The 22,609-nt window shown below is 55.5% G+C and overlaps 1 protein-coding gene across 3 annotated transcripts in view; it reads left to right on the top strand.

The window, feature by feature from the left end:
- Positions 1 to 22,609, top strand: part of STK40 (serine/threonine kinase 40) — a 40,306-nt gene that overhangs the window by 12,467 nt on the left and 5,230 nt on the right. For all 3 annotated transcript variants that reach the window (XM_043574498.1, XM_043574499.1, XM_043574500.1), the window contains exons 2-7: positions 8,179 to 8,298; positions 10,039 to 10,124; positions 10,485 to 10,628; positions 13,055 to 13,282; positions 14,190 to 14,242; positions 19,588 to 19,703. In XM_043574498.1, coding sequence (XP_043430433.1) covers positions 8,187 to 8,298; positions 10,039 to 10,124; positions 10,485 to 10,628; positions 13,055 to 13,282; positions 14,190 to 14,242; positions 19,588 to 19,703 — 739 coding nt within the window. In that variant the 5' untranslated portion in view covers positions 8,179 to 8,186. The remainder of the gene's footprint in view (positions 1 to 8,178; positions 8,299 to 10,038; positions 10,125 to 10,484; positions 10,629 to 13,054; positions 13,283 to 14,189; positions 14,243 to 19,587; positions 19,704 to 22,609) is intronic.

The following is a 22,609-nucleotide window of genomic DNA, read 5'->3' as shown; positions in this document are numbered from 1 at the left end:
CCAGAGGACCTGTCACTGGTGTGTAGGGGCAGGACGAACTATCATTCACATGCCCTGCATCTTGCTGCAGGAAAGCAGGTCTTTTCACTGGATTCAGCCAAAAGGGGGCTAGTCTGTCCCTTTGCCAGTGAGGGGTCGGGCGCAAGCCTCAGGCATGTGCTGTGAATGAGTCACTCCTCTGTGGGGTCTGCTTTCCGGCAGCAAACACTGTCGAAGCACAACCCCCGATGATCAGCCCGCCCAGAACCCTCCCTGCCCCAGGCATCCAGGCATTTCTGACATGGGGCTCTGCCTGGACAAATGGTTCCCAGCATCTTGCAGCCCACTTACGTGCAGCTGTGACCCCTTGTCTCCCTGACCCTGGATTCTGTCTCCTGCCATGAGCTGGTGGACCATCCATCCGTACACCTGGCGTCCAGTTGGGTCATCCCTGTCCCCTGCCCCAATATGGTCCTTAATGTACTCTGGGCACGTAACAAACAGTTCTGCAGTCCGTTTTCTCATTCAGCAGTGTGCCAGGCCCCAGGCAGGGTGCAGGGAAGCAGCGGTAAATTGGAGTTGCTCCCTCAGGGGTGGTGGAAGTCAGATACACCATGGTTCCAGGACAGTGGGAGGGGACAGAGGTCTGCTCAGTGCTCTGGGAGCTGCAGGAGGAAAGGACTCAGAGTGAGGACGGAGGGAGAAGGATGAGCCAACCAGGGAGAAGAGGGCAGGGTGAGGGTGTTCATGGCACACTCAGGGAATTGTGAGTCATTTGGTGTGGGTGGATCTTGGGGGCCTACTAACGCAGTGCAGCCGGAGAGCTCGCCTGGGTCTGAGGAGTTAGGGTTTCTTCCTGAGACCAGAAGGGCATCGGAGGACCCCCGCCACGAAGACAGAAACCCTGCAGGCCTAGGTCCCGGAGCAGAGGAGAACGTGCAAGGTGCTAGAATCTGTTAGTCTGAGCCCCATTTACACAGGTAGTTGAAGTGGGGCCTTCTCCCGGAGTCCTTCCTGCTTCCTTCCTGATCAGCCGCAAGAGAGGTTCCCCCTGTTTGGTGCACCTGATGCAGTAACCCTTTGATGAAAGTGTGCTGCAGAAAGACGCCACCAGGTGGCAGACCCAGAGATTGCACAAAAGCCTCCTTTTTCCCTTTAGCACAGCGTTTGCAGGGGCAGAAGAGGGTCGTTCAAGACTGAACTCCTGTTCATGCCAGCCTGGCTCTGCCCAACAAGGGTGAGATCCCGCATCCTGCCACTGTGGGCACAAGGAGTCCCTTTGTGAATCTGGACAACAGATTCCTCCAGGGCCTTAGGAACTATTCCGTCCAGTGGCTTGCACTTTCTCCGGTCTCTGACCTCAGAGTAAATTGCAGGCATTGTGACCCTTTGCCCCCAAACCCTTCAGCATCTGTCACCTCAGAGCAAGGGCATTCTTCCGTGTAACCACAGAGCAATTTTCAAATTCAGGAAAATTGACATCGATACGGTCCGTATTTAGATTTTGTCAGTTACCTAGTCATATCCTTTAGACCACCCCCCTGCCCAGGATCACACACTGCATTTATTTGTCTCTAGTCTCCATTAATCCAGACTGGTCCCTCATTCTTCCTTTAACTATCAGTCATTGATGTTTTTGAAGCACACAGGTCTGTTCTGTTGAATGTCCCTCAATTTGGGTTTGTCTCATGATCACATTCCGGTTACACATTTGGGGCAAAATGATAATAACGTAAGTTGTGATTTTATCAGGAGTTACACGATGTCAGTTCTGGTGTTGGTGATATTACCTTTGGCCATTTGGTTAAGGTTGTAGCTTGCTTTTTTTTTTTTTTTTTTTTTTTTTTTAATTGAGGTATATTTACACACAGTGAGTCTCACAGATCTTTTAATTATAGAATTCAGTCATTCTGACAAATGCACGTCTTGGACTAGAGGCACTAGGTCTCAATTCCAGACTCCTCCCCACCCCTCCACTGGATCATGACAGAGGACCCATGTGGGGCGGCCTCATCATCCTGGACAGTCCCTTACTGTGCCCCGAGTTGATAATTGCCAGCCGGTGTTCCAGCCTCTGCTTCCCCCTAGGCCCGTGAACAGAACAAGACAAGAGCATGAGGTGCTGTCTGCCTCTGCCCTCCCATTGCTGGGCATCCCGCCCCTCCTCAGCAGCTCGGCCAGCCCCCTGGGCCTCCTCCCCTCCCCACGCTGAGCTGAGTGTGTCATTCGGGCTGGCCATCAGACTCCCCTGGCCTTCAGTGCTAGGCCAACAGCCCAATGGCAGGTTCAAGGTCTCTTAAGCCTTCACTCTGGGTACCCTCTTCTGCCTTCTTCCCCCACCACACACACCCATTCGGTGCCCAGTTAGTAACAATCCCTTTCGGTTTGGGCAGGAGAGATACAAAGCTACTGTGTTGAAGCTAATAATAGCACAGGTTACCAAATGCTTACAGTATGCTGGTAGGCACTTTTGCGTGGTTTATCTTACTTAATCCTTAGACCAACTTCCTAAGGTAGGTGTTGTGCTCTGTATTTTGTAGATGCTGAATACGTAACTTGTCCAAGATCTTATCGCTATCAAGTGATGGTGCTGGGGTTTACACCGGATTGGACTTACTCCTAAACGCTTGCACTGAGTCTGAGGTCCCCAGCCAGTGTGGGTTATGGGGATCAAGATGGTGCTCCCTTCAGCCGAAGGGTGACCGGGCCAGGCATAGGACAGCTGGGGTCCCCTGTTCTTTCACCCCCAAGTGCTATACAAATGGTTCTGTGTCGTGCTGTGAAAAAAGACTAACACACGTTGCTCTAACCGTGTTATTGTGCCGCCTTAGTGTCCTGTCAACCGAGACTCTTTTCCCTCCCTCCAGGGCTGATGTGGGTCTAGGCGCACAGACCCTTGACACGTGTGTAGCAAACAGGATTGAGGCCAGGGATGGGTGGGAGCCCTGCCCTCACTTTTAAGTGCCAGGTGGGCTGCCCAGTGGTGCGGGTCCCTGCCTTCAGTAGACACGGCCAGAGGTAAAGTCCAGAAGACAGAAGTCTGCCCAACTCAGGGAATTTTTTGATTTGTTTGTTTGGTTCGTTTTGTTTTGACAGAGCCGGGAAACGTGGGAATGGGCGTAGGGGCTGCTGACAGGGACAGCTTGAATCTCAACACCATCGGCTCAGCCTGACCCTAGAGTGTAGACACAGTCCTTTGGCTCCTAGCAGGCATTGGAAGCTGCTAACAAACTGTGGCTACCAGCTGCCATTGTTGTCATACACACACACACACACACACACACACACGCACGCACAGCAAGCAGTGCACCGGGCCTGGGTCTGTTGCCTGCTCCTTTCGGGGACTGCCCTTGCACTCTGCCTTGACTGGTTTGGTGTGCAGGGTTACCCATCTCTCCAGGAACCCAGAAGTTGCATCAGGAAGCCCAGGACAAGGTGGAGTGCAGAACTTTCTGCACAGTGGGCAGGCTCCATCACTGCCTCTCATGCTTGCAGGGGGATGGGGTGCTCCCCCTGGCTCTGTGCACGTGTGAATGTCCGCTGCATGGGGCGTCTGCATACCTGAGTGGAGGGGGTGATTCTGGGTGTGAGTGATGGGGCCCCTCCTTGGTTCGGCCAGGCTCCAACTGCTTCATGGTAGGTGGAACTGAGGAAAGACCCAGCTGGGGAGGCCTCAGCACCATCTCTCTTTGCAACCCACCTCCTTTTGGGGTTGATAGTAGGTATATCCACCATGTTGAACCATGCCCTGCCGTACAGTGCCCTGCCTGGCCCTACCCCGCCCAGCTGTCCTGTGTTCTGTCACACTGGATTTGGCACCACGGGCCTTAGAATCTTATGTGTTGCTAATGGCCCAGCCATTGTTGCCTTCTGGGAGAGCTGGGCTGACATCACCCAACAGCTTTAGAGTGAAATGACCTTAGCCCCAAATAGACAGGATAGGGCAGGCATCCCCCTCCTTTGGGCATGCCATGGTGGCTGTCACAGAGCTTTGGCCCTCCAATGCTGGCCCAAGCAAGTGAACCCCCAGCTCTCAGGATTGAGGCCCACAGCTTGCAGATGGGGGGTACCAATCTGGTTCTCTTTCAGTGCCTGCCTCCTAGCCTCTTCCCTTCACCCCCATTGTTGCCTCACTGAGCTTCCTGGTGAGTGCAGGTTCTAAGGGAACCGGTGCTAACTTGGAAGGGTAGTGCATGGAATAGTTGACAGATTGAAAGCTCGGGAGACTCTAAGCCAGGACTGCTGAGTTACCAGGGAGCTGAGCAGTAGGCCCAGGAAATACCAGGCAAATGGCTGCCCCTTAGCCAGACTGGGCCAGGGTCCTTCACCCCAGCCTGAGGACTAATGTCTCTGGAGGGGCCTGGCCCCAAGTCCTTCTAGACCAGGGTAGCCAGACCTTTCACTTCGCAGATCTCACTGTGAAACCAGGATCCCTCAAAGCAGCCTTCCCCACGGGAGCATTTGTGGACCATTTGCAGGTGTGTCTCTGGAAGAGAGCCCGTCAGGATGATTTTTGGGTGAGGCACATCCTCCCTGTACATCAGTGGGGGTGCGGAGGACAGGAGGGTCTATCCCCAGGGGGGTTGTCTTTGCTCACCCCTCCAGTGAGCCTGTTAGCGGCTCCCCATTTTCCAGGCCTGCCTCTTCACACTGCTTCCTTTGCTCCCCCAGCCCTGGTGGCAGGAATGGATGTTCAGGAAGGAAAACAGCCCTGCCACCGCTTCCCCTGCCAGCATCTTTTCCCTCTCCCTGCCCGTCTGCTTCCATCCTTCTGTCAGCCTACGTTTTGGAGCGGTTCCCAAGCCATTTGCTTGAGCTGAATCCTGAGTGGGGTGGGTGGGGTCAGGCTGAGCCCACTCATTGTCTGTGCTGCAGCTGCTCCCGACAAACTGTTGTCTAGACCAGGCCTGTGTGGAGGCGTCCAGGCAGTGTCTACACAGATACGATGGAGTCTCCACGGTGCTCTCCAGGGAACCAGGAGGAGAGAGGGGGCTTAGTGTTCCAGGGAAGATGGCAAAGATGGTCGGAATGGGAGCAAAACCAGCTCATCTCCCAGGGCAGGGGCAACTCCAGCGCAGAGCTGCTGACCCAGCAAGAACCACCACCAATATATATATACCTATATATATATATATATATATATAAATTATATATATATATATACACATATATATATGTAAAACCATTGTACCCCTCACTGTACCCCATATATATTATATATATGGGGGTAGAGTGGTTTCATATACACACACATATTTTTTTTCCTTGTGGAATTTTTAGTCTAGTGGTGGGGAGAAGACATTAAGCATATAAACACACAAATAAATACATAATCACAAAATATGGAAAATTCTGTGAACAAAAATTCCACAATAGAGTGCTGGGACCCAGTGTCGGTGGAAATACCAGGGAAGGCTTCTCTGAGGAGGTGATATTTAAATTGAGAAGGATGCAGAGAAGTCAACCAGGCAAAGGGCAAGAACACTGTTCCAGACACATTACTGTCTAGCTTTTTAAGATTTTTCTCGAAGCAGTTTCATTCTTCTCGTAGGAATGATCTTGAATCTGCGTCCGGCATAAGCCTCTTTGGCAGAAATCATGGCCAAGCCTAACTGTGGCTTCTGCTCCACCTGGGAGCTATCAAGGCCTACTGAGTTACATGGTCCTAGTTACTCTCAGAATGAAGTCTTGGGTCTGCGCCTCAGTGGCATAGCTCTGAAAACAAATAGGGGCTTGATGAGAGGCAAGCCTGGTAGATTGGACCAGAGGTGTACCAGGCCATCTCTCCTGAATTCCATTTCACTGCTGGATTCAGGCTCTCAGGGTTTAGAATAAGGGCCAGAATGGCAGCACGTGAAGATTTAAGCTAACTGGTGAATGTGCACCTGTTCTCAGATTAGGGGTGGCCTTCCAGGAATAACAGGCAAACAAACTAAAGGAAAAGAGAGCTATTTGACTACACAAGCATGTCACCGTTTTTTAAATTAGCAAAATGTTAAAACATTAAGAGAAATGACATCATATGTCAGCTATAGCCTTCATATATAAAGAGTTTCTAAAAATCAATAAGACTAATACACTCAACACAGTAAAAAATGGAAAAAGAATATGAACTGATTCGTGGAAGAAATAATGCATGCAACCAGTATGTATGTAAAACAGGTTCAACCTCGTGAATAATTGAGGAGTTAGGTAGGCATTTAAACAATGATGTTCTTTTTATTACTCATCAATTGGCAGTTCTTAAAAATTATATTCAGTCCTAGTGCAGGTTCTGGGACTTACTCGCCCACACCACTAATGTGGCATAAATTGGGACAGCCTCCCTGAGAGCAGCTTGACAGTGTATGTCAAGCATCTTTGGAAACGTGTGCTCCATTTGACCCTGCAGTTCCCCTTCTTGGAATTAATCCTGAGGGAGAGGGACAAGTATGTCAAGCTGTATGTGTGTAACAGTTAATAAAAAAAATAGGGGAAAAAACCCCAGATGTCCTGATGGGTGTGTGGACCTATAAACTATGATATATTCTTACCAAGGAGACCGGGTAGATATTTCAAGTGATGCTTCAGGATATTGTCATGTAAGGTTGTTCATAATTTTTTTTTACAGCCTTATTGAGATATATTTCACCTACCATAAAATTCACCCTCATAATGTATTTTAGATGGGAGAAAAGAAAGCTTATAAAATGGTATCACAGTGTGGTCCAAATTCCTGTAATAACGAAAACTAGAAGTGTGCGCACGTAAACATACAGGATGGTTTGCCTGAATGTTAACGGTAATTACATCTGGGTGCTGAGATTATGGGTACGTTTTAATCTTATTTTTGCATATCTGTGTTTTCTAATATTTCTGCGGGGAATGCCAATAACTTCTGTATGAAGAAAAAAATTATAGAAGTTGGGGTTCGGTGTCCCCCAGGCCTTTTATGGAAGGATAAAGGCTACACTCCTAACTTGGCCATCAGGTCCCCTAGATCTGGCCCCTATCCCTCTCTCTGGGTCACTTCTCACCACCCCGTTTCAGGCCATACGCTCCACCAACACAAACTCCTTGGAGTTGGTTGCTTACGTGCCATTTCTTACCTGTGTGGGTTTGCTCACCCAGGTCCCCCTGCCTGGAGTGACCTTGGCCCCTGCGCAGCCCACTTCAGTATCACTTCCACAGGGTTTTCCCTGGGCTTCCTCAGGGCCAAGCGCCCCTCCTCAGGACCGGGCAGCTGGCCTTCCCCAGGCACCCCTGTGACCCTCTGCCCTCCCTGCCCATTCATCCGTGTACATCTGTGTCCTTGCGCCCCCCGCCGTCCAGGACACTGCCTTCCCAAGCTGTTAACTATAGGCGGCTGGAAGGAGCAACTCTTGTCTTTTTAAATCCACATCCAGAGGTTAATATCTTTTAGAATCTGGCTCCTGTGTCCATCTTTCCTCCTAACCCTGGAGGAGATAGGGATTTCCAGGCACATCCAGGTGCATCCTTTAACTGGCTCTTAAATGCACAATATATGTTTTTCTTAAAAGTCATTCAAGAAAAATTTGAAAATAGGAGAAAGAGAAGAAAAAGTAACACCCCCCCCCATGACAACTTTGGGGTGTTCCTCCATCAGAGAGGACCTAAGAGTCAGAGGAGTTTGAGAGAGAAGATCCTCGGGGCAGCCATCCTCACACTTGGTGGGCATGAGAGTCCTCCGGGGCCCCCTCCATCCCACACCCCAGAGATCGGACCAGTGGGGATGCAGGGGGACCCAGGATTCGGCACCTCAGGCCATTTAGCTACAGGTATTTGGGGGGAAGACTTCACCTTGGGAACAGCCACTTCCAGGCCATTTCTCCTCTCTGTCTCTGTGGTGGTCTCTCGGGGACCTCAGTTTGCATCCACACAAAGCCAGTGTCCTCTCTGCATCTGATTGGCCCCTTTGAGATGGGCTGGCTGCCCACCTCTGTAGCCAGTATATGCTGCCTGGAAGGACATTCCCCTTGAGCCCCTGATTAATGCCAAGGAAAGGAGCTGTGGTTCTTTGTCACTGAGAACCTTTGATGCTCCTCCGGCGGGGGGGGGGGGGGGGGGGAGGTGGCGGCGGCAGCGGGAACAGCAGCAGCAGCTGTGTGACGCATCCCCAAGTCAGACTTGCAGGCTGAGTTCGCGTGAGGAAACTCGCTGACTTGCTCAGTGAGAAGGGCTCTTCTGTGTCTTGTCTAGAGCTGAGAATGAAGCGGAGAGCATCGGACAGAGGAGCTGGGGAAACGTCGGCCAGGGCCAAGGCTCTAGGAGGTGGCATTTCCGGAAATAATGCAAAGAGAGCTGGACCATTCATTCTGGGTAAGCCTCTGACCACTGGGTGAGGCAGGTTGCGGGGGGGAGGGGGGGTGGGGGGCGCATGCTCAGTCTGACATGGTGAGCGGGGCGGCAGGCCTAGGCGCAGCAGTGCAGGGTGAAGTGCCACACCCACCACAGTGCAGGGCCTGACCCACCCCGGCCTGGCCCTAGCTTCCCTGCTCGACACGCAGTCTCTTTGTGCCTGTGGAAGATCCAGAGCGTTAGGTCATGTCTTACCAACAGCTGTCATTTTTGTCGTAGCCTCATGAGCCTTAGGTCCACTGCGGCTGAGAGCTAAGCTGTCTCTTCTCCCATGGAGCCCCGCGTGTGCCCCTGCCCCATGCCACCATGGGAGGCACACAAGCTGCATCTGAACCCAAGGTCCATCATCCAAGGCACTTCTTGGACCATTCTTGGAGGGCACAAGTAATTCCAGGAGGCATTTGGTATAGCCCTCCAGAGGTCTTATAAAATTGGCACAGAAGTCCCGTGGAACTTCCCAGCGGGGGTTCCCGGTGGTCCAGAGTAGCAGCAGGGCCTTTCTGCCTGATGTTGGAGGCCCAGCAAATCTGGGTTGCTGGGCTCAGCGTTGCAGGAGTGAGCTGGGTTCTGAGGACGCCAACTCTTCCACCAGCCAGAGACTGGGTGTGAGTTTTGCTTTGGGGCGCTGTCTTGGACTTATGGGCACAGGACGGTTCAGCCCCAGGCGTTGATCAGATGGTTCCCCGTGCCTACTATGTGCCAGGCCTGGGCGATTTGCTAGGGCTGCAGCAGTGAACAAGACAGGCAAGTTACTGCACTCACCAGAACTTCATATTCTAGTTGGAAAAAGAAACAGAGTAAACCGTGCACAAGATCATCATTGGGTCAGTAAGGGCCTTGAAGGAAGAAAATAAGACGATGTGAGAGTGACGGGTTTAGAGGGGGTGTATACAAGGAAGGTTCTGTATGAGGAAGTGATACTTGGGCTGACACCCAAGGGTGAAAAGGATCCAGCCATGTGAAAAGCAGAGGAAAGCATCCTGGACAGAAGGAGCAACAAATGCAAAGGCCCAGAGGCAGGAAAGGGCTTAACAAGTTAGTACCTAAGAGCGCAGTGTAGCTGGACTATGGTGGTGGGGTGGGGAAACATAATCAGTTAGGTGGGCGGGAGCCAAATCGTACAAGACCTTGGAAGCCAAAAAAGAAGTTTCAGCTGTATGTTAAGAGCAGTGAAGCGTCATTAAGTGACACTGTGACATTGTCTGAGTTATGTATGATCTGAAAGCTCAGGCGGGGTGCCATCAAAGGACAAGGAGCTGTGTACATCTCCAGAAGTACAGAAGTTCCCCAAACCGGGTGCTCTGACGGGCCCGGCGGCCCCCTCAGACTACCAGGGGAACTCGCCAAAGCTCTGGTTTCTCACCCAGGAGATGCTGATTCAGAGGCTCCAGGTTGCAGCTGGGATCTCTCTCTCTTTTTTTTTAAACACATGCTCCTCAGAGATTCCAGCACACAGCCACTGCTGAAAACCCCTCTTTTTGAGAAACATGCCTGTAAAAGCCAGGTGTGCCTCGGGCAGATGCACATCAAATCCTCCACTTCTGGAGGGGAGCCCGTGAGAACTGGCCCCCAGGAGACAAGGGGGGTAAATCAGTGGATGTAAATGACCTTCCCAAAGAAGAGATCTAGCGGAAAGACCGCGTGGTGCCATGAGAGACAGGGCTTCTTCGAAAAGTAAGCCCGAGGCTCTGTATGCCGTAGGTCCCCGTCTGGGCAACTCCCCGGTGCCAAGCATCGTGCAGTGTTTGGCGAGGAAGGATGGCACAGATGACTTTTATCAGCTGAAGGTGAGTGAGGCACCGGGGGTGGGGGAGGCCTGGGACCCGGGGCCGTCCTGCCAGCCTGCTCCCCCCCTCCTCCACCTTCACAGCCACACCGCTTGCGAACAAGCTGCTTCTTCCCGGGAGGCAGTCGGGTTCACGCAGTCTCGCTCTGAGCGGGCCCGATTTGAAGGGCTCCACCAGAGCAGGAATCACACTGCCGTCACACTACGGAAAACCTTGCACGTCGTATGTGCATGTGTGAGTGCGCGTGCGGTGTTGCATGGCAGAACGTGAACCCCCCCTGCTCCTCCCGTTGTCACTCGGCTTTGTAAAGTAAGGTCTTTTTTGGCTTTTTGGTCTTTTTGTGTGTGTGCCTTCCTAAAGATCCTTACCCTTGAGGAGAGGGGGGACCAAGGAATAGAAAGCCAAGAGGAGAGGCAAGGCAAGATGCTGTTACACACCGAGTACTCTCTGCTTTCCCTCCTCCACACGCAGGATGGCGTGGTTCACCACCACGGGCTCTTCCAGGTGAGTGGCAGAGGGGGCTGCCTGTCCCCACCCTTCCCCCGGACCTCCTCCCCGGCTGGCCTGTGGGGGCCGCCTGTGTGGCTGGAGAAGCTCGCCCGCGCGGCCACCTGGGAGCCCTGCCAGCCGGGCGCACCAGGACTTCCCGGGTGGGGCAGGCGGGAGGCCAGTCTGCGGCCACGTTAGCTGGGGCGTCCAGGCCACAATGGCCACAGCCTCGCAGGAGTGCACAGTTCTCTCCAAGGAGACCCGCTGTTCCCAAAAGGGAGGAAAGCACGGAGTCCGTTACAAACCCACGGGCTCTTCCCGGGTGTGTCGTGTGGAGAGCTGGCCGGGCCAGGGCGGGAGGGCGGCGAAACCAGTTGTTTCTGGTGCCGACGGTCCTTTTTCCTGCCCGGGCGTTCTAGTTAGTTCAGCGAGTATCCCTGTGCCCTCGCGCTCAGATGTGCCAGGTCCCTCAGGGAAGGTACTAATTCGTCCTTGTGCCCTGAAAGGAGCCGTCCTCAGGGCAGAACCGAAATCGTGTCTCTGGAAATGAGGAAGCCCCGGTTCAGGGTGCCCAGGAGGCCTCCTGCCCGGGCCCCCGCACAGCTTCTGAAGAGCCCTCAGCTAGACGCACTGGCCAGGGCCACTCTTGCTAGAGGCACCTGGCCCTCGACAGGCCGTGTGGTGGCAGGGAGGCGCAGACGTTTTGGATCCGGCAGCCCTGAACGCCGGCTGCGTGACCTCAGGCAGGTCACTTCTGCCTACGCCTCACCTTCCTCATCTGTAGGATGGAGGCAGCGATGGACGCTCGCCTTGTAAGGTCGGGAAGGTGAATGGGAGTGTGTGCAGCCCGAGCTGTTCCTGTACATGCTATCAGTGGTATTTTCTTGTCAGCTTGATTTTCTGGAGAAAATAAAGGGGAAATGCCCCCCCCCCCACTCCCATACATAAACACACTAAGGTGTTTATTATTAGATGTGCAATTAGAGACAACTCTGAAAAATCAGAGTGCTTCCCTTGAACATGAAACCCAACTGAGCAGGATTGTGTTTCTTTAGCGTTTCATCTCTGATAGCTTCCAAAGCTTGGCCCTGCTTTATGTCATCTTGAATAATAGAACCTGCGTGATTAGAAGCATTTCTGGAGTCATCTGTGTGCCAGACACTGCTGGGCCTCTGGGGAAGAGTGAACAAGAGGTGTGATTTGCTCGGAAGGAGAAATGTAGATATTCAGTCCCCAGGGGTTCCCCGGAGGCAAGCATCAGTCTGCTGGGGACGACACTGAGGGCCTCCCCAAGCTGACATAGTGAAAGTCCCCTTGTTTTCTGTCTTACTAAATACCTTTTCAGGTCGGGTGCCTGGCTGGCTCAGTTGGTAGAGCATGTAACTCTTGATTTCGGGGTTGTAAGTTCAAGCCCCATGCTGGGTGTAGAGATTACTTAAAATAAAATCTTAAGGGGCGCCTGGGTGGCTCAGTTGGTTGGGCATCCGACTTCAGCTCAGGTCATGATCTTGCAATTTCGTGGGTTTGAGCCCCGTGTCGGGCTCTGTGCTGACAGCTCAGAGCCTGGAACCTGCTTTGGATTCTGTGGCTCCTTCTCTCTCTACCCCTCCCCCCTTCTCATGCTCTGTCTGTCTGTCTGTCTGTCTCTCTCTCTCTCTCTCTCAGAAGAAAATAAACATTAAAGATATTTTAGAAAACAATAAAAAAATCTTAAGAAAAAAGAAAAAGAGGCACCTTTTCAGCAAGGAAAATGGGCCCAGAACTTGCTATCACATGTTGGTTACAGAACCCACTTCCTGATAGCAGGCATGGGTTGTCTTCCTCTCTCCACAACCTGTGAGGGCAGGGTGCTCCGTCCCTTTGACAGATGAGGGGCCAGAGACGGAAAAGTGAGGTGTGCTGCCCCATGTCCCACAGCTGGGACAAGGGGGAGCTGGGGCCTGAGCCCAACCTTACCCACTATTACATGGCTGCCCAGGAGTCCCGCTTCCATGTGAAAGCAGTTGTCTTGGACATCCAGAACACCTGATTTCTACCACCTCAGACCTTGGTCGTGGCTGGAATCCCTGGATGTGCCATGGAGGGAGGAATGCCACGGCCCTGGGTTTGCTGCCTGGACCCTGGGCTCGGAGCTCCCTTTGGCCTTACATTCCCAGCCCCGATCCAGACCCTTTGCTTTGGCATCAGAGCACGAAACCTGAGCCTGAGCCACTTTCACCCCAGCCCCTGGTTGGGCTTGGCCCTGGCACACAGGAAGCTGGGCATTACCGAGCGGTCCGCTGGTCCAGGCCGCCCAGGCCTCGGGCCTCCACCACCCCACACGTGCAGCCTGTTCTAGGCTCTCGTGTGTGTATCCGGCTCCAGAGGAGAGTCCCAAACCCCTGGCCCTGAACCTGCTGGCCTGCGGCCAAGCCCCCGGGTCTGCCCCTTTGCCCCCCCAGGACCGCACCTGTGAAATCGTTGAGGACACAGAATCCAGCCGGATGGTTAAGAAGATGAAGAAGCGCATCTGCCTCGTCCTCGACTGCCTCTGTGCGCATGACCTCAGCGACAAGACTGCCGACCTGATCAACCTGCAGCACTACGTCATCAAGGAGAAGAGGCTCAGCGAGCGGGAGACTGTGGTCATCTTCTACGACGTGGTGCGCGTAGTGGAGGCCCTGCACCAGGTGACACCCTGCCCGGCTGCCTGTCCCTCCTCCTCTGCCTGGCGCGTCCTGGGCCCCAGTGACCGAGACGCCTCCAGGTCCCCCTGCCGCAGAAGGCTACGCTTGTTGCTGCTGCTCAGCGAAAGCAGCTCTGGTCCCCCCCTGCCGCCCCTCCCTCCCGGCCGGGTGCGCTTTGCAGAACATCCAGGCAGAAAGCGGCCGGATGACCTGTGCGCCCAGTGGGGCACAGGGCTGCAGGCCTCAGCCCGTGTTCCTGGGGACGTGCTGCCCGGGCAGCCTGGCAGAGCACAGCATAGTAACTCCCTGGCCGCCGAGAGGCCGCCCTGTGGTCTCCCGGCGAAGGTGACAACTGTGAGGTCCCGCTCGGGCAGCCACAGCCTGTCTCTGAGCTTTTCCTAGGGTTGGGGTGTCAGGCACCCCGAGGTCCAGGTGAGGAGAGCCTGGCCTGTCCCGGGCACACAGCTTCTGCAGGCTGAGCCTGCACTGCTTGCTCGCCAGAACTGGGAGGGTTCATCTCATAGCGCAGATCCACGCAGGTGCCTGTGGTTTGGTTTTCCAGCGGGCTATTTACTGGAGGCGGAGAGAGGAGTAGTTTTCTCCACTGGCTGCTGCCCAGAGGGGAGAGAGCTGGGGGAGCCGCCCCGGGTGGGGCAGAGACTGCCTGGGTTCACCTACCACCCCATTCCTGCCCACGGTTGTTGAAGCCTTAGGATGGTCCTCACCTGCCTGTGGCTGACAAATCAAGGCAAATCAAGACAAATCAAGGCTGACAAATCAAAGCCTAAAGAGACACATCATAGAGCTTTTTCCTGCCTTCCCCAACTCCTGGAGAGCCCATGTCTTAGAGGCTGGATCCAGCCATGGCCTTAACCTTCTCATTACAAACCACATGCCTGTTGCTTTCCAGAAAAACATTGTGCACAGAGACCTGAAGCTTGGGAACATGGTGCTCAATAAAAGGTAAGATTCTCTCTTCTTCTTTCTTGATGTAACCTTGGGGTTGGCACGGGCCACACGCAGCAGCTTGCCAGCGCCCTAAAGTGCCCCCGTGTTTCTGACTCAAAACAGCCCACTTCCCCCAGGAATCCCAGGGGGCGGGGGGTGCAGTGTCTGCTTCCTCTGCCGTTTCCCACATGGGAATATGGTGCTTGCTTAGAAGGGGAGTCTGGGGCGCCTGGGTGGCTCAGTCGGTTGAGCACCCGACTTCAGCTCAGGTCCTATCTCACGGTGTATGAATTTGAGCCCGCTGCAGGCTCACTGCTGTCAGGGCAGAGCCTCCTTCAGATGCTTCACCCCACTCTCTCTCTTCCCCTTCCCCGTGCATGCGCGCTCTCTCAGAAACGAATAAACGTTAAGAAAAAAAAAAAGAAGGGGAGTCTTAAAGTCCACAGAAAGGGAGCTCTGAGAAGGGCTCCAGATGTCCTCCTTGGGCCATTCACTGTGCCTCGGGGGTGCTCAGTAAATATACAAAGGGACAAATGAGTTGAAGGAATGACAGATGAACAAAATAAGGCCTTGTCACAGGTCGGGTTCCCAGGAAAGACTCCAAGATGTGTGTTCCCGAGGGTTACTAGGAGGCGCGCTCAGGGGAGAGGGTGGGATTGGGCGGGGGGAGACACGGAGCTGTGGTACAGTCACGGCAAGGCTTCAGCCTGGAAAACTCGAGATCCAGAGGGCCCCTCAGATGTCCCACATCGAGGCAAGGGGCCAGCCTGGGCATGAGGGCTGTGGCCCGGGTGGCTTACTTTGGCTAAGGAAGCTTCCCGGGAATGAATGCAGCTCAGTGGTCAGAAGTCACTACTCCCAGCAGCAGGGAGAGGGTGCTCCCCCTTGGAGGGGGTCTGGGTGGCTCACCCTAGCAACCTCGGTCAGTCAGCGGCAGAGGGAGATCATACAAAGCCCCTGCGTCAGGCCGTCACCCCCTCAGGCGGAGGGGCCCCAGCCTTGCAGGGGCTCCGGACTTCCAGCAGGCACCACCATGACCAGGAAAGTGTAGGGCTGGGAGGGGCTCCCACCTCCCCTACTCTCCCCGGGCTGGCATCTCACCCTCGTCACCCTCTCACCTCCATGTGTTGCAGTGGCTCGGGGGGGCTCGCAGATGGCAGGCATCAGTCTCAGAGCAGAAGTGGTGTGTGTGGCAATTTGTTCCGTGACGGGGCCACCCACCCAGGCGGGGGTCCATTGCCCCCGTGAAGCATCCAGGGCCATGGCAGTCACAGGGGAAGCTGCAGGGAGATGGGCCTCTGGGGAGGAGGCGTGGGGGTACCAGATCCTGCAGTGCCGGCCTGAGATGCCGTGGGGAGGATGCTGCGGACAGACATGGTTCCAGAGTCCCCGTGCGATGGGGCACCGACCAGAAAGCACTGGCTGGGGGCCCATGGGGGGGGGGTGGCGGGGCGGGCAGAGACTCTGGCCGTCTGAGTCAATTCATGAAGGATGAGTAAAGATTGCCAGCTGGAGAAAGTGAAGCAGTGAAAACCTTACCCTGTCATGCTCCACAGGGAGGAGGGAAGGGAACTGAAATTCTAGGGCTGCTCGAACCCTTGCCTGGCCAGGTGGGAGAGTTGGGGAAGCTGTGGAGGAGCCAGACGTAGGGGTCAGGCCTGGCTCAGAACCCAGCGCCCCCTCTTAGTTACCCTGGAGACCATGGGGATTCATTTGATGATTTGTTATTGACTGATTTGTCCGTGTATTGAGAGGCTGCTGTGGGATCAAGTGCTTCTCTGAGCTTCCGTGTCCTCATCTGTGAAAGTGGAGGTGACCAAACCTCCCTGTAGAAATTGGCCTCAGATGTGGAACTGCCTAATGGGGCCGGGCCCGTCGTAAGTGCACCCCGTGCTAGACAGCCTGCGGCTCACTCCTCCCGCCCCCCGGGGAGACGAGGCCTGCTGGGTGTCGGGTGGCTGGTGGGGCACCAGTGGCGAGTCCGGCGAGGCCCTGGCCTGCTGTGGGGTGTTGGCCCGGTCACCATCCCACTCTGGACCACAGGCTCACTGCTCACCCAGAGAGGGCACATCTTTGGACCACCTAAGTACATCTGGCTGCAGAGCCCGTGTCCTCCAGCCTTCCACACAACTGTGCACTGGCTCTAAATGAGCGTCCTGAGGGGGTTGTGGGAAGGCGCAGTCGGGCTCCTGTGCCGCTAACCACAGCAGTCCTCCAGGCCTCTGTGTGTCCGTGGTGGGTCTGCTTTTCCCGTCACTTCTCCGGGCCCTTCTGGGAGTGTAGTCGGGAGGCCACACCTCTCTTGAATAACGACAGTACAGCTAGAGCAGCTCCTCCACGTATGTGTCTGTCTGTCTGTCTGGTCTGCACGTGTGTGCGTGCCGGTGTGTGTTTTCCTCGGATTGAGGGGCGCCAGTACCCCGCTCAGAGCCTGTGTCTTGGCTGCATTGCCTTTAATCTAATGATCCTCCTCTCCTGGGTCTTGGGAAGGACAGAGGTTCTGGCCACCTCTTACCTCTCACGGGTGCTCTGGGAGGGGGCGGCGCGCCTGGTGCAGAGGGACCCACTCCGGACGCCACAGCCCGCCCTGTGCGTGTCTGTGGGCACAGCCCGCCCCTCTCGCGTGCACCCTCGCAAAATCCAAGGCCGACCTGGAGGAGCTCCACCCCTCGCCTGCCCGTCAGGTCTGGCCCTGACACCAGCTGCAGAGGCAGGGAGCCAGGGAGCCAGGGAGCTGGAGGCCTCTGCTCTGGCAGAATGGAGCGCTCCCAGGGGAGGAAGCGGGGAGAAGTGTTTGCAAGGCAGCTGGAGTGACGAGTTCACCCTGCTTTGGAGAGAAGGCAAGGGTTGGAACCTGAAATCCCCTTTTGGGGTTATATGAGGTCTGCTGTGGGTTCTCTCTCCTTCCTCCTTTCTTTTTGGGTAAGCAAGTTGCACACCAAGTTCCTAGAAAAGGAGAAAAACACTGGTAGCCCGAAGGGTCATAACTAAAGAGTGACTCACGCAGAGCAGATCCTGCTGACGCAGAGCTGCCTCCCTTCGCTCCCGCTGCCCTCGCCCCCTCCTGCCAGGACGAGCCTGGGGGGTCTGGGGGCTCCCAGGGATATGGGCGCCTCCTGCCGACTTGGGTGGTGGGGGCAGGGCAGGGGAGCATGGCCAAGCTTCGGGAGGTCTTGGAGCTGACCGTGTGGCTTCCCGTGGGACAGACTCCAGACCCTCGGCAGCGTAGGCCGGCTCGGCCCTGCTGCCTGCCGCACACGGTGTCCTCAGGCCCCACCAGCCTGGCCCACGCAGGGGACATCAAGGCCTGCGGCACAGTCACTGGGAAGCACAGCCTGCACTGCGCTCCGGGGCCTGTGGTCACAGTGTGGCTCCCCTCGCCTGCCGCCTCAGATGGGGTCTTTCCCGGGGTCTCCCATGACCAGTCCCTGCCAGGCGTGCCCACCATCTGAGGAGGAAAGGATAATCCGAGCTGGCAGCTAGCACTCAGATACTAGTCACCACGCCCGGGGCCTCATGCTTTCCCTGGGACTGTCTTCTTGTCACATCCTAACAGGGTCCTGGGAAGTGGGTGCTAATATTCTGTTTGACAGATGAGGAAACTGAGGTTTGCTTCATCAGAGATTAAATAACGTGCCCAAGGTCTCACAGCCAGGAAATGACCAAGCTGGGACTGGAACTGGGGAATCTAACTCCCCAGCCCACCAGACGCTGCCCTGAGCGGTCCCCTCCCAGGGCCTCGCGCCTGAGAGATCCCCTGCAGGATGCGTTTCCAGCTGCCATCTGAGCAGAGGGGAAGAACGCAGTGCTTCCTCTCCATGGGGGCCTTGCCGAAGCGCAGCCCCACGTTCAGGGCAGTGACATGGGCGGTCCAGAGCTGGAGCAGTCCGCTTCTTGACGTGGTGTCCTTGGCCAGACCCTTGGCCCGCACGCTCAGGCTCTAGCCGCCCCTGGGAGCCACCAGGCAGATTTCTGTGGCATCTGACAGGGCAGGCCTGTATGCAGAGCAAGAGTCGGAGGTTTCTGTTTGGAATGCAGAGGACAGACTAACCTTTGTTTTGTACCAAGCCCTTTGCCAGCAGAATTCCCCGAGATAGCTGAAGGGCCTGCACAGCCTCTTGGTCACAGCTCCCGGGGAATTCCGTGCTCGGGCCCGCACAGCCAATACCTCTGAGCCGACCCACTCTTCACCCTTGAGACTCATCTGGCAGCCTGAGGACCCCTCGGGGCTGCCCTTCCTGCCATCCTCCAGCTTCTCCGCCTAGCCACCGACATGGAGCCCTCTGTGGGGGGCGAGGCGCCCTGCCTCACTGGCCCTCCCCTGCCTACCTGCCCACCCCCACCCCCACCCCCACAGCCAAGGTGTGGAGTAAGGCGTCCTCCCTGGGCCACTTGCTTTTGTGCACATTGTGAGCTTCATGAAAGGATCAGAGCCCTAAGCTCCTCTCACTCATGATTCTCAGATAGGGGGTTCTGTGGTCTTCTAGGTCAGAGGAGGGTCTGAAGCACAAGACAAGGGGTGAGTTAGCTTTGATGGAACTGAAGGGAAATTCAGGGGCAGGGCACTGGTCAGGGACACATGGGTACCAACTGGTGTCAGTCCAGAGTATAGGCTCTGGAGCCAGACAGACCAAGGCTTGGATCCTGCTCTCTAGCCGTGTGACCCTGGGCCAGCCCCTTTATTACTCTGTGCCTGAACTGCATCATCTGTGAAAATGGGACAGAGAGGAAGTCTCCCTCGTAGGCTTTTATGAGGGGTGACTGCAAACAGTCCACAGCAGACACGCAAGCCAGGGCCTGCACCTGCTGAGTACTCCACAAGCATTAGTTTTAGTACTGCCTGTGATGCTGATTGACAATGACAAGGGTGATGACCAAAGGGATCAGCAAAAGGGAACAAAGCCGGCACCATGGTGGATTCCAGAGCCCTGCTGGACTTACTTTCCTTTGTGTATAAATGAGGGAGCTGAACTAAACCTCTGGTCATTCCAAACCAGATGTCACGTGAGGTTGTTTTGGGAAATCTCTGAAATTGTTCCGAGTCCTAAACTGTAGCCCCCAGGCTCAGCTGGGACAGTGGTTCCCGGGAGTACTTCTGGAGCACTCACCTGGTCAGAGCGACTCATTCCTCTGATCTCAGATGCCCAGGGGACAGCTCAGGTGGTGACAACCAAGGGCAGCTGGCTGGTGTCAGCACCCCCGATGGCACTGCTCACACAGCCGTAGGAAGACGGTGGGGGCCAGGGGAGCAGAAGAAGATATGGGTGTGATTCCTTTGTTCCCTGGATGAGAGGTGGGGCAGCCGGGCGCCTGCGGGTACAGACACGGAGGTTTGTTCATTCTCTGCCCCTCTCTCCCAGGACTCATCGGATAACCATCACCAACTTCTGCCTCGGGAAGCATCTTGTGAGCGAGGGGGACCTGCTGAAGGACCAGCGGGGGAGCCCCGCCTACATCAGCCCAGATGTGCTCAGCGGTATGTGCAGTGTGCCAGGCAGCGGGCCCCGAGGCCCCCACCCAGCCGGGGTGTGCAGCAGTTGGTTCCTTCAGCCGGGCGGGTCTGTGGGCAGGCCTGCGCTAGGTGCGCTAGGTGCCGGGGCTTCGGTGGCGGTCCAGACCAGTAATGTCCCTCTGTGTGCGAAACTTGGGGCCTTATGAGAGAGGAAGATGGTGACCCTCACACCGGTGCCTGGTTAATTACTCTCTGAGATCAGTGCTTGGAAGGAATGAAACATATTTCTGTGAGTGTGAACAATGGGTACTTGAAGGACTTTCCTGAGGAAGTGACATTGGAGCTGTGATTGGAAGGATACAGAAGCACTCGAGGGGGTGTGACTGGGCAGAGGCGCACAGAGCAAAGCTGGAGAGCCCTGTGGCTGCTGCTCCGAGAGGGAGGGGGGTGGGGCAGACCAGCAGGGCCTGAGCGAGAACATCATCCCCTATTTCAAGTGTAAAAGGCAGCCACTGAGCAGGTCTTTACCCTGTGCCACCGTGAGTTTGCATTTCAAAGACATCTTTCCCTTTGTTCTGTCCCTGCCTTAGTTGGGTTGGCTCTTCATTTGTTCCTTCCTTCCTTCTTCCTTCCTTCCTTCCTTCCTTCTGCCCGTATTTACCAAGGGCCTAGCCCATAGAAGGCCCTGTTCTAGACACTTCAGATACAACATTGAACAGGCAGACAGACATCCCTGCTGCCACGGATGGTGAGCTGACTTTCTGATGGGGCTGAGACAGATAACACACAAAATGAAAAAGCCAGCTGTGTACTGACTGCCTCCTGATCATATTGCTAAGCGCTAGGCGCTATGCCGAGCACACGACACGCATTATCTGTTTAGAGCCACACAGCTACCCCGTGAGGAAAATATTCCAAGTCCTTTTTTTACAGATGAGCAAAGGCTAGGAGAGATCAAATCTCTTGCCCAAAATCAGAGCTAATGGTAAACGGGAGAACTGAGGCTCCAGCCCGGGGCCGCCTCCTGCCCAAGCCCATGTCCGACTGGGCTTTCTTTCCTTTCCCCTGCGTCCTTTGCCACATCGCGTCTCTGAACCTTAGGGAACCAAGGGCTCCACATCAGTTCCCATCCATTCCACACGGAGCTTCCGAGGTTGCCTCCGGGGCCGTCATACCCGGCACGCACGCACATACCCCTCCTTGCGGTAACAGAGCTGCCCCTTCCCAGGCCATCACGTCCTTGAGGGGAGCAGGCTGCTGTAACCCGCCAGAGCATTTGCAACACCTTGGAGGCCTCCCCCAGCTGAGGCCTCTGCTGCAATGCCAGGCCCCTCCCGGGCAGCGCTGCCACTCTCCAGGACCTCGGGCTTTGGGTTGGAGTCACTGTGGCCCTGCTAGAGGGATCCAGGCACCACAGGTGCACCCCAAATCCCTGGGGACCGGCCCAGCCCGGACGCCCTCCTCGAGACTCCCCAGCTCATCCCTGTGGGTGGCAGAGCCAGGACGATGAACCGGGCCTGTGACGTGGGGCCTGTGACTGTGTGGGCTGGGGGCAGAAGGGGCCCCCAGAAGGGGCAAGAGGCCCTTGGCCAGGCCTGCTCAGCGATGCCAGGCTAGCGTGTGCAGATACTGCCTGTAGCTGCTGGTGGCCTGTCTCTGGCCCTTCCGGATTCATGCCAGTCTTGGAGGATAAAACAGGAGCCCAGTGCTTCAGAGAGAGCCCTGGACCAGAGACCAGAGACCCGGCTTTCAGCCCCCTTCTCCTCGTGGGTTAAAAGCAGAACGCATCGCCGCCTCCCCTCCTCGTGTGGTTAAGAGGATGGAGCAGGAAGATTAGTTACTTACATGTCCTGCCCTCTGGGCTCAGAGCCGAGGTCAAGGTCAGCCACTTCTCTTCTGTGTGCACAAGAGCAGGCTGCTCTTCGGCAGGGCCGGGGTGACACAGCCTTGGAGAAAGCGTGGCAGAGGCTCATCCCCACAAAACTGCCTGCCGCACCAGCCAGGGCAAAGAGACGCTCACTCCCCAGGTGGCCCTGTGAGGCCGGCTTCCTGTCCCATTTTGCAGACGAAGGAACAGACTAGATGAAGGAGGCCCGTGGAACAACACTTGTGTGCACAGGTGCCATAGACGCCCATTAGTTAAGCCGCTTGACTCTCAGTGGGCCTGGAGAGACCTTCAGAACCAGTATCTCCTATCCCAAAGGTGTCTGTGGCCACCCAGGCAACTTCAGGACCATCCAGGGATCCTGGATGTCCAGAAGCTGCCTGGTACCCAGGAGGTGACACTGAGGCGCCTGGCAGCATTTCTTCCATGCCCTTGGGGGGCTGAGTCACATTCTGGGGTCTGGGCTGCCGCCGAGTCAGCTGCTGTGCCAGACAGAATGCTGTCCAAGGACCAGGCGGGTGGGGAACTTTGAAAGGCCTCGGTTCTGTTTTGTTTGCGGGAACAGGTCAGGCAGTGACTGGCACGGGAGGAGCTTGAGCACAGGTGGGTGCGTGGATGGCTTGCCCCGAAAGAGGGAGGAGCAGGGCTTCTGTGGCCGGTCGTGTGGCCTTGGACAAGTGACATCCCCATGCCTCGTTCTGGAAAAATAGAGACAATATCTAATTCGTGGAGTTTGATGGAGACATAATGAAATAAAAGCGTCTCTTCCAATGCTGTTACAATGTGGATGCTCAGTTAAATGTCTGCTCCCTTCTATTTTGCAGGGACGGAAACTAGCACAGAGAGTTAACTAGATATTCATTCCTTTAGCAAAATATTTGGGTCCGTGCTAGGCACCGGGGCTCAGCGGTGAGCCAAGCAGAGAGGCGCCTGCATCTGAGAACTTACCTCCTTCTAGTGGGGAAGATGAGGGAGGGGATCCTTACAGATTGGGCTAAGTGCTTTGGGGTGAGGGGATAGTGATTGGGGTGGGATGGCTAACTGG

The sequence above is a fragment of the Prionailurus bengalensis genome, chromosome C1 (assembly GCF_016509475.1).
Source record: "Prionailurus bengalensis isolate Pbe53 chromosome C1, Fcat_Pben_1.1_paternal_pri, whole genome shotgun sequence".
NCBI classification, from domain to species: domain Eukaryota; kingdom Metazoa; phylum Chordata; class Mammalia; order Carnivora; family Felidae; genus Prionailurus; species Prionailurus bengalensis.
This window is presented reverse-complemented; position numbering and strand designations above follow the sequence as displayed.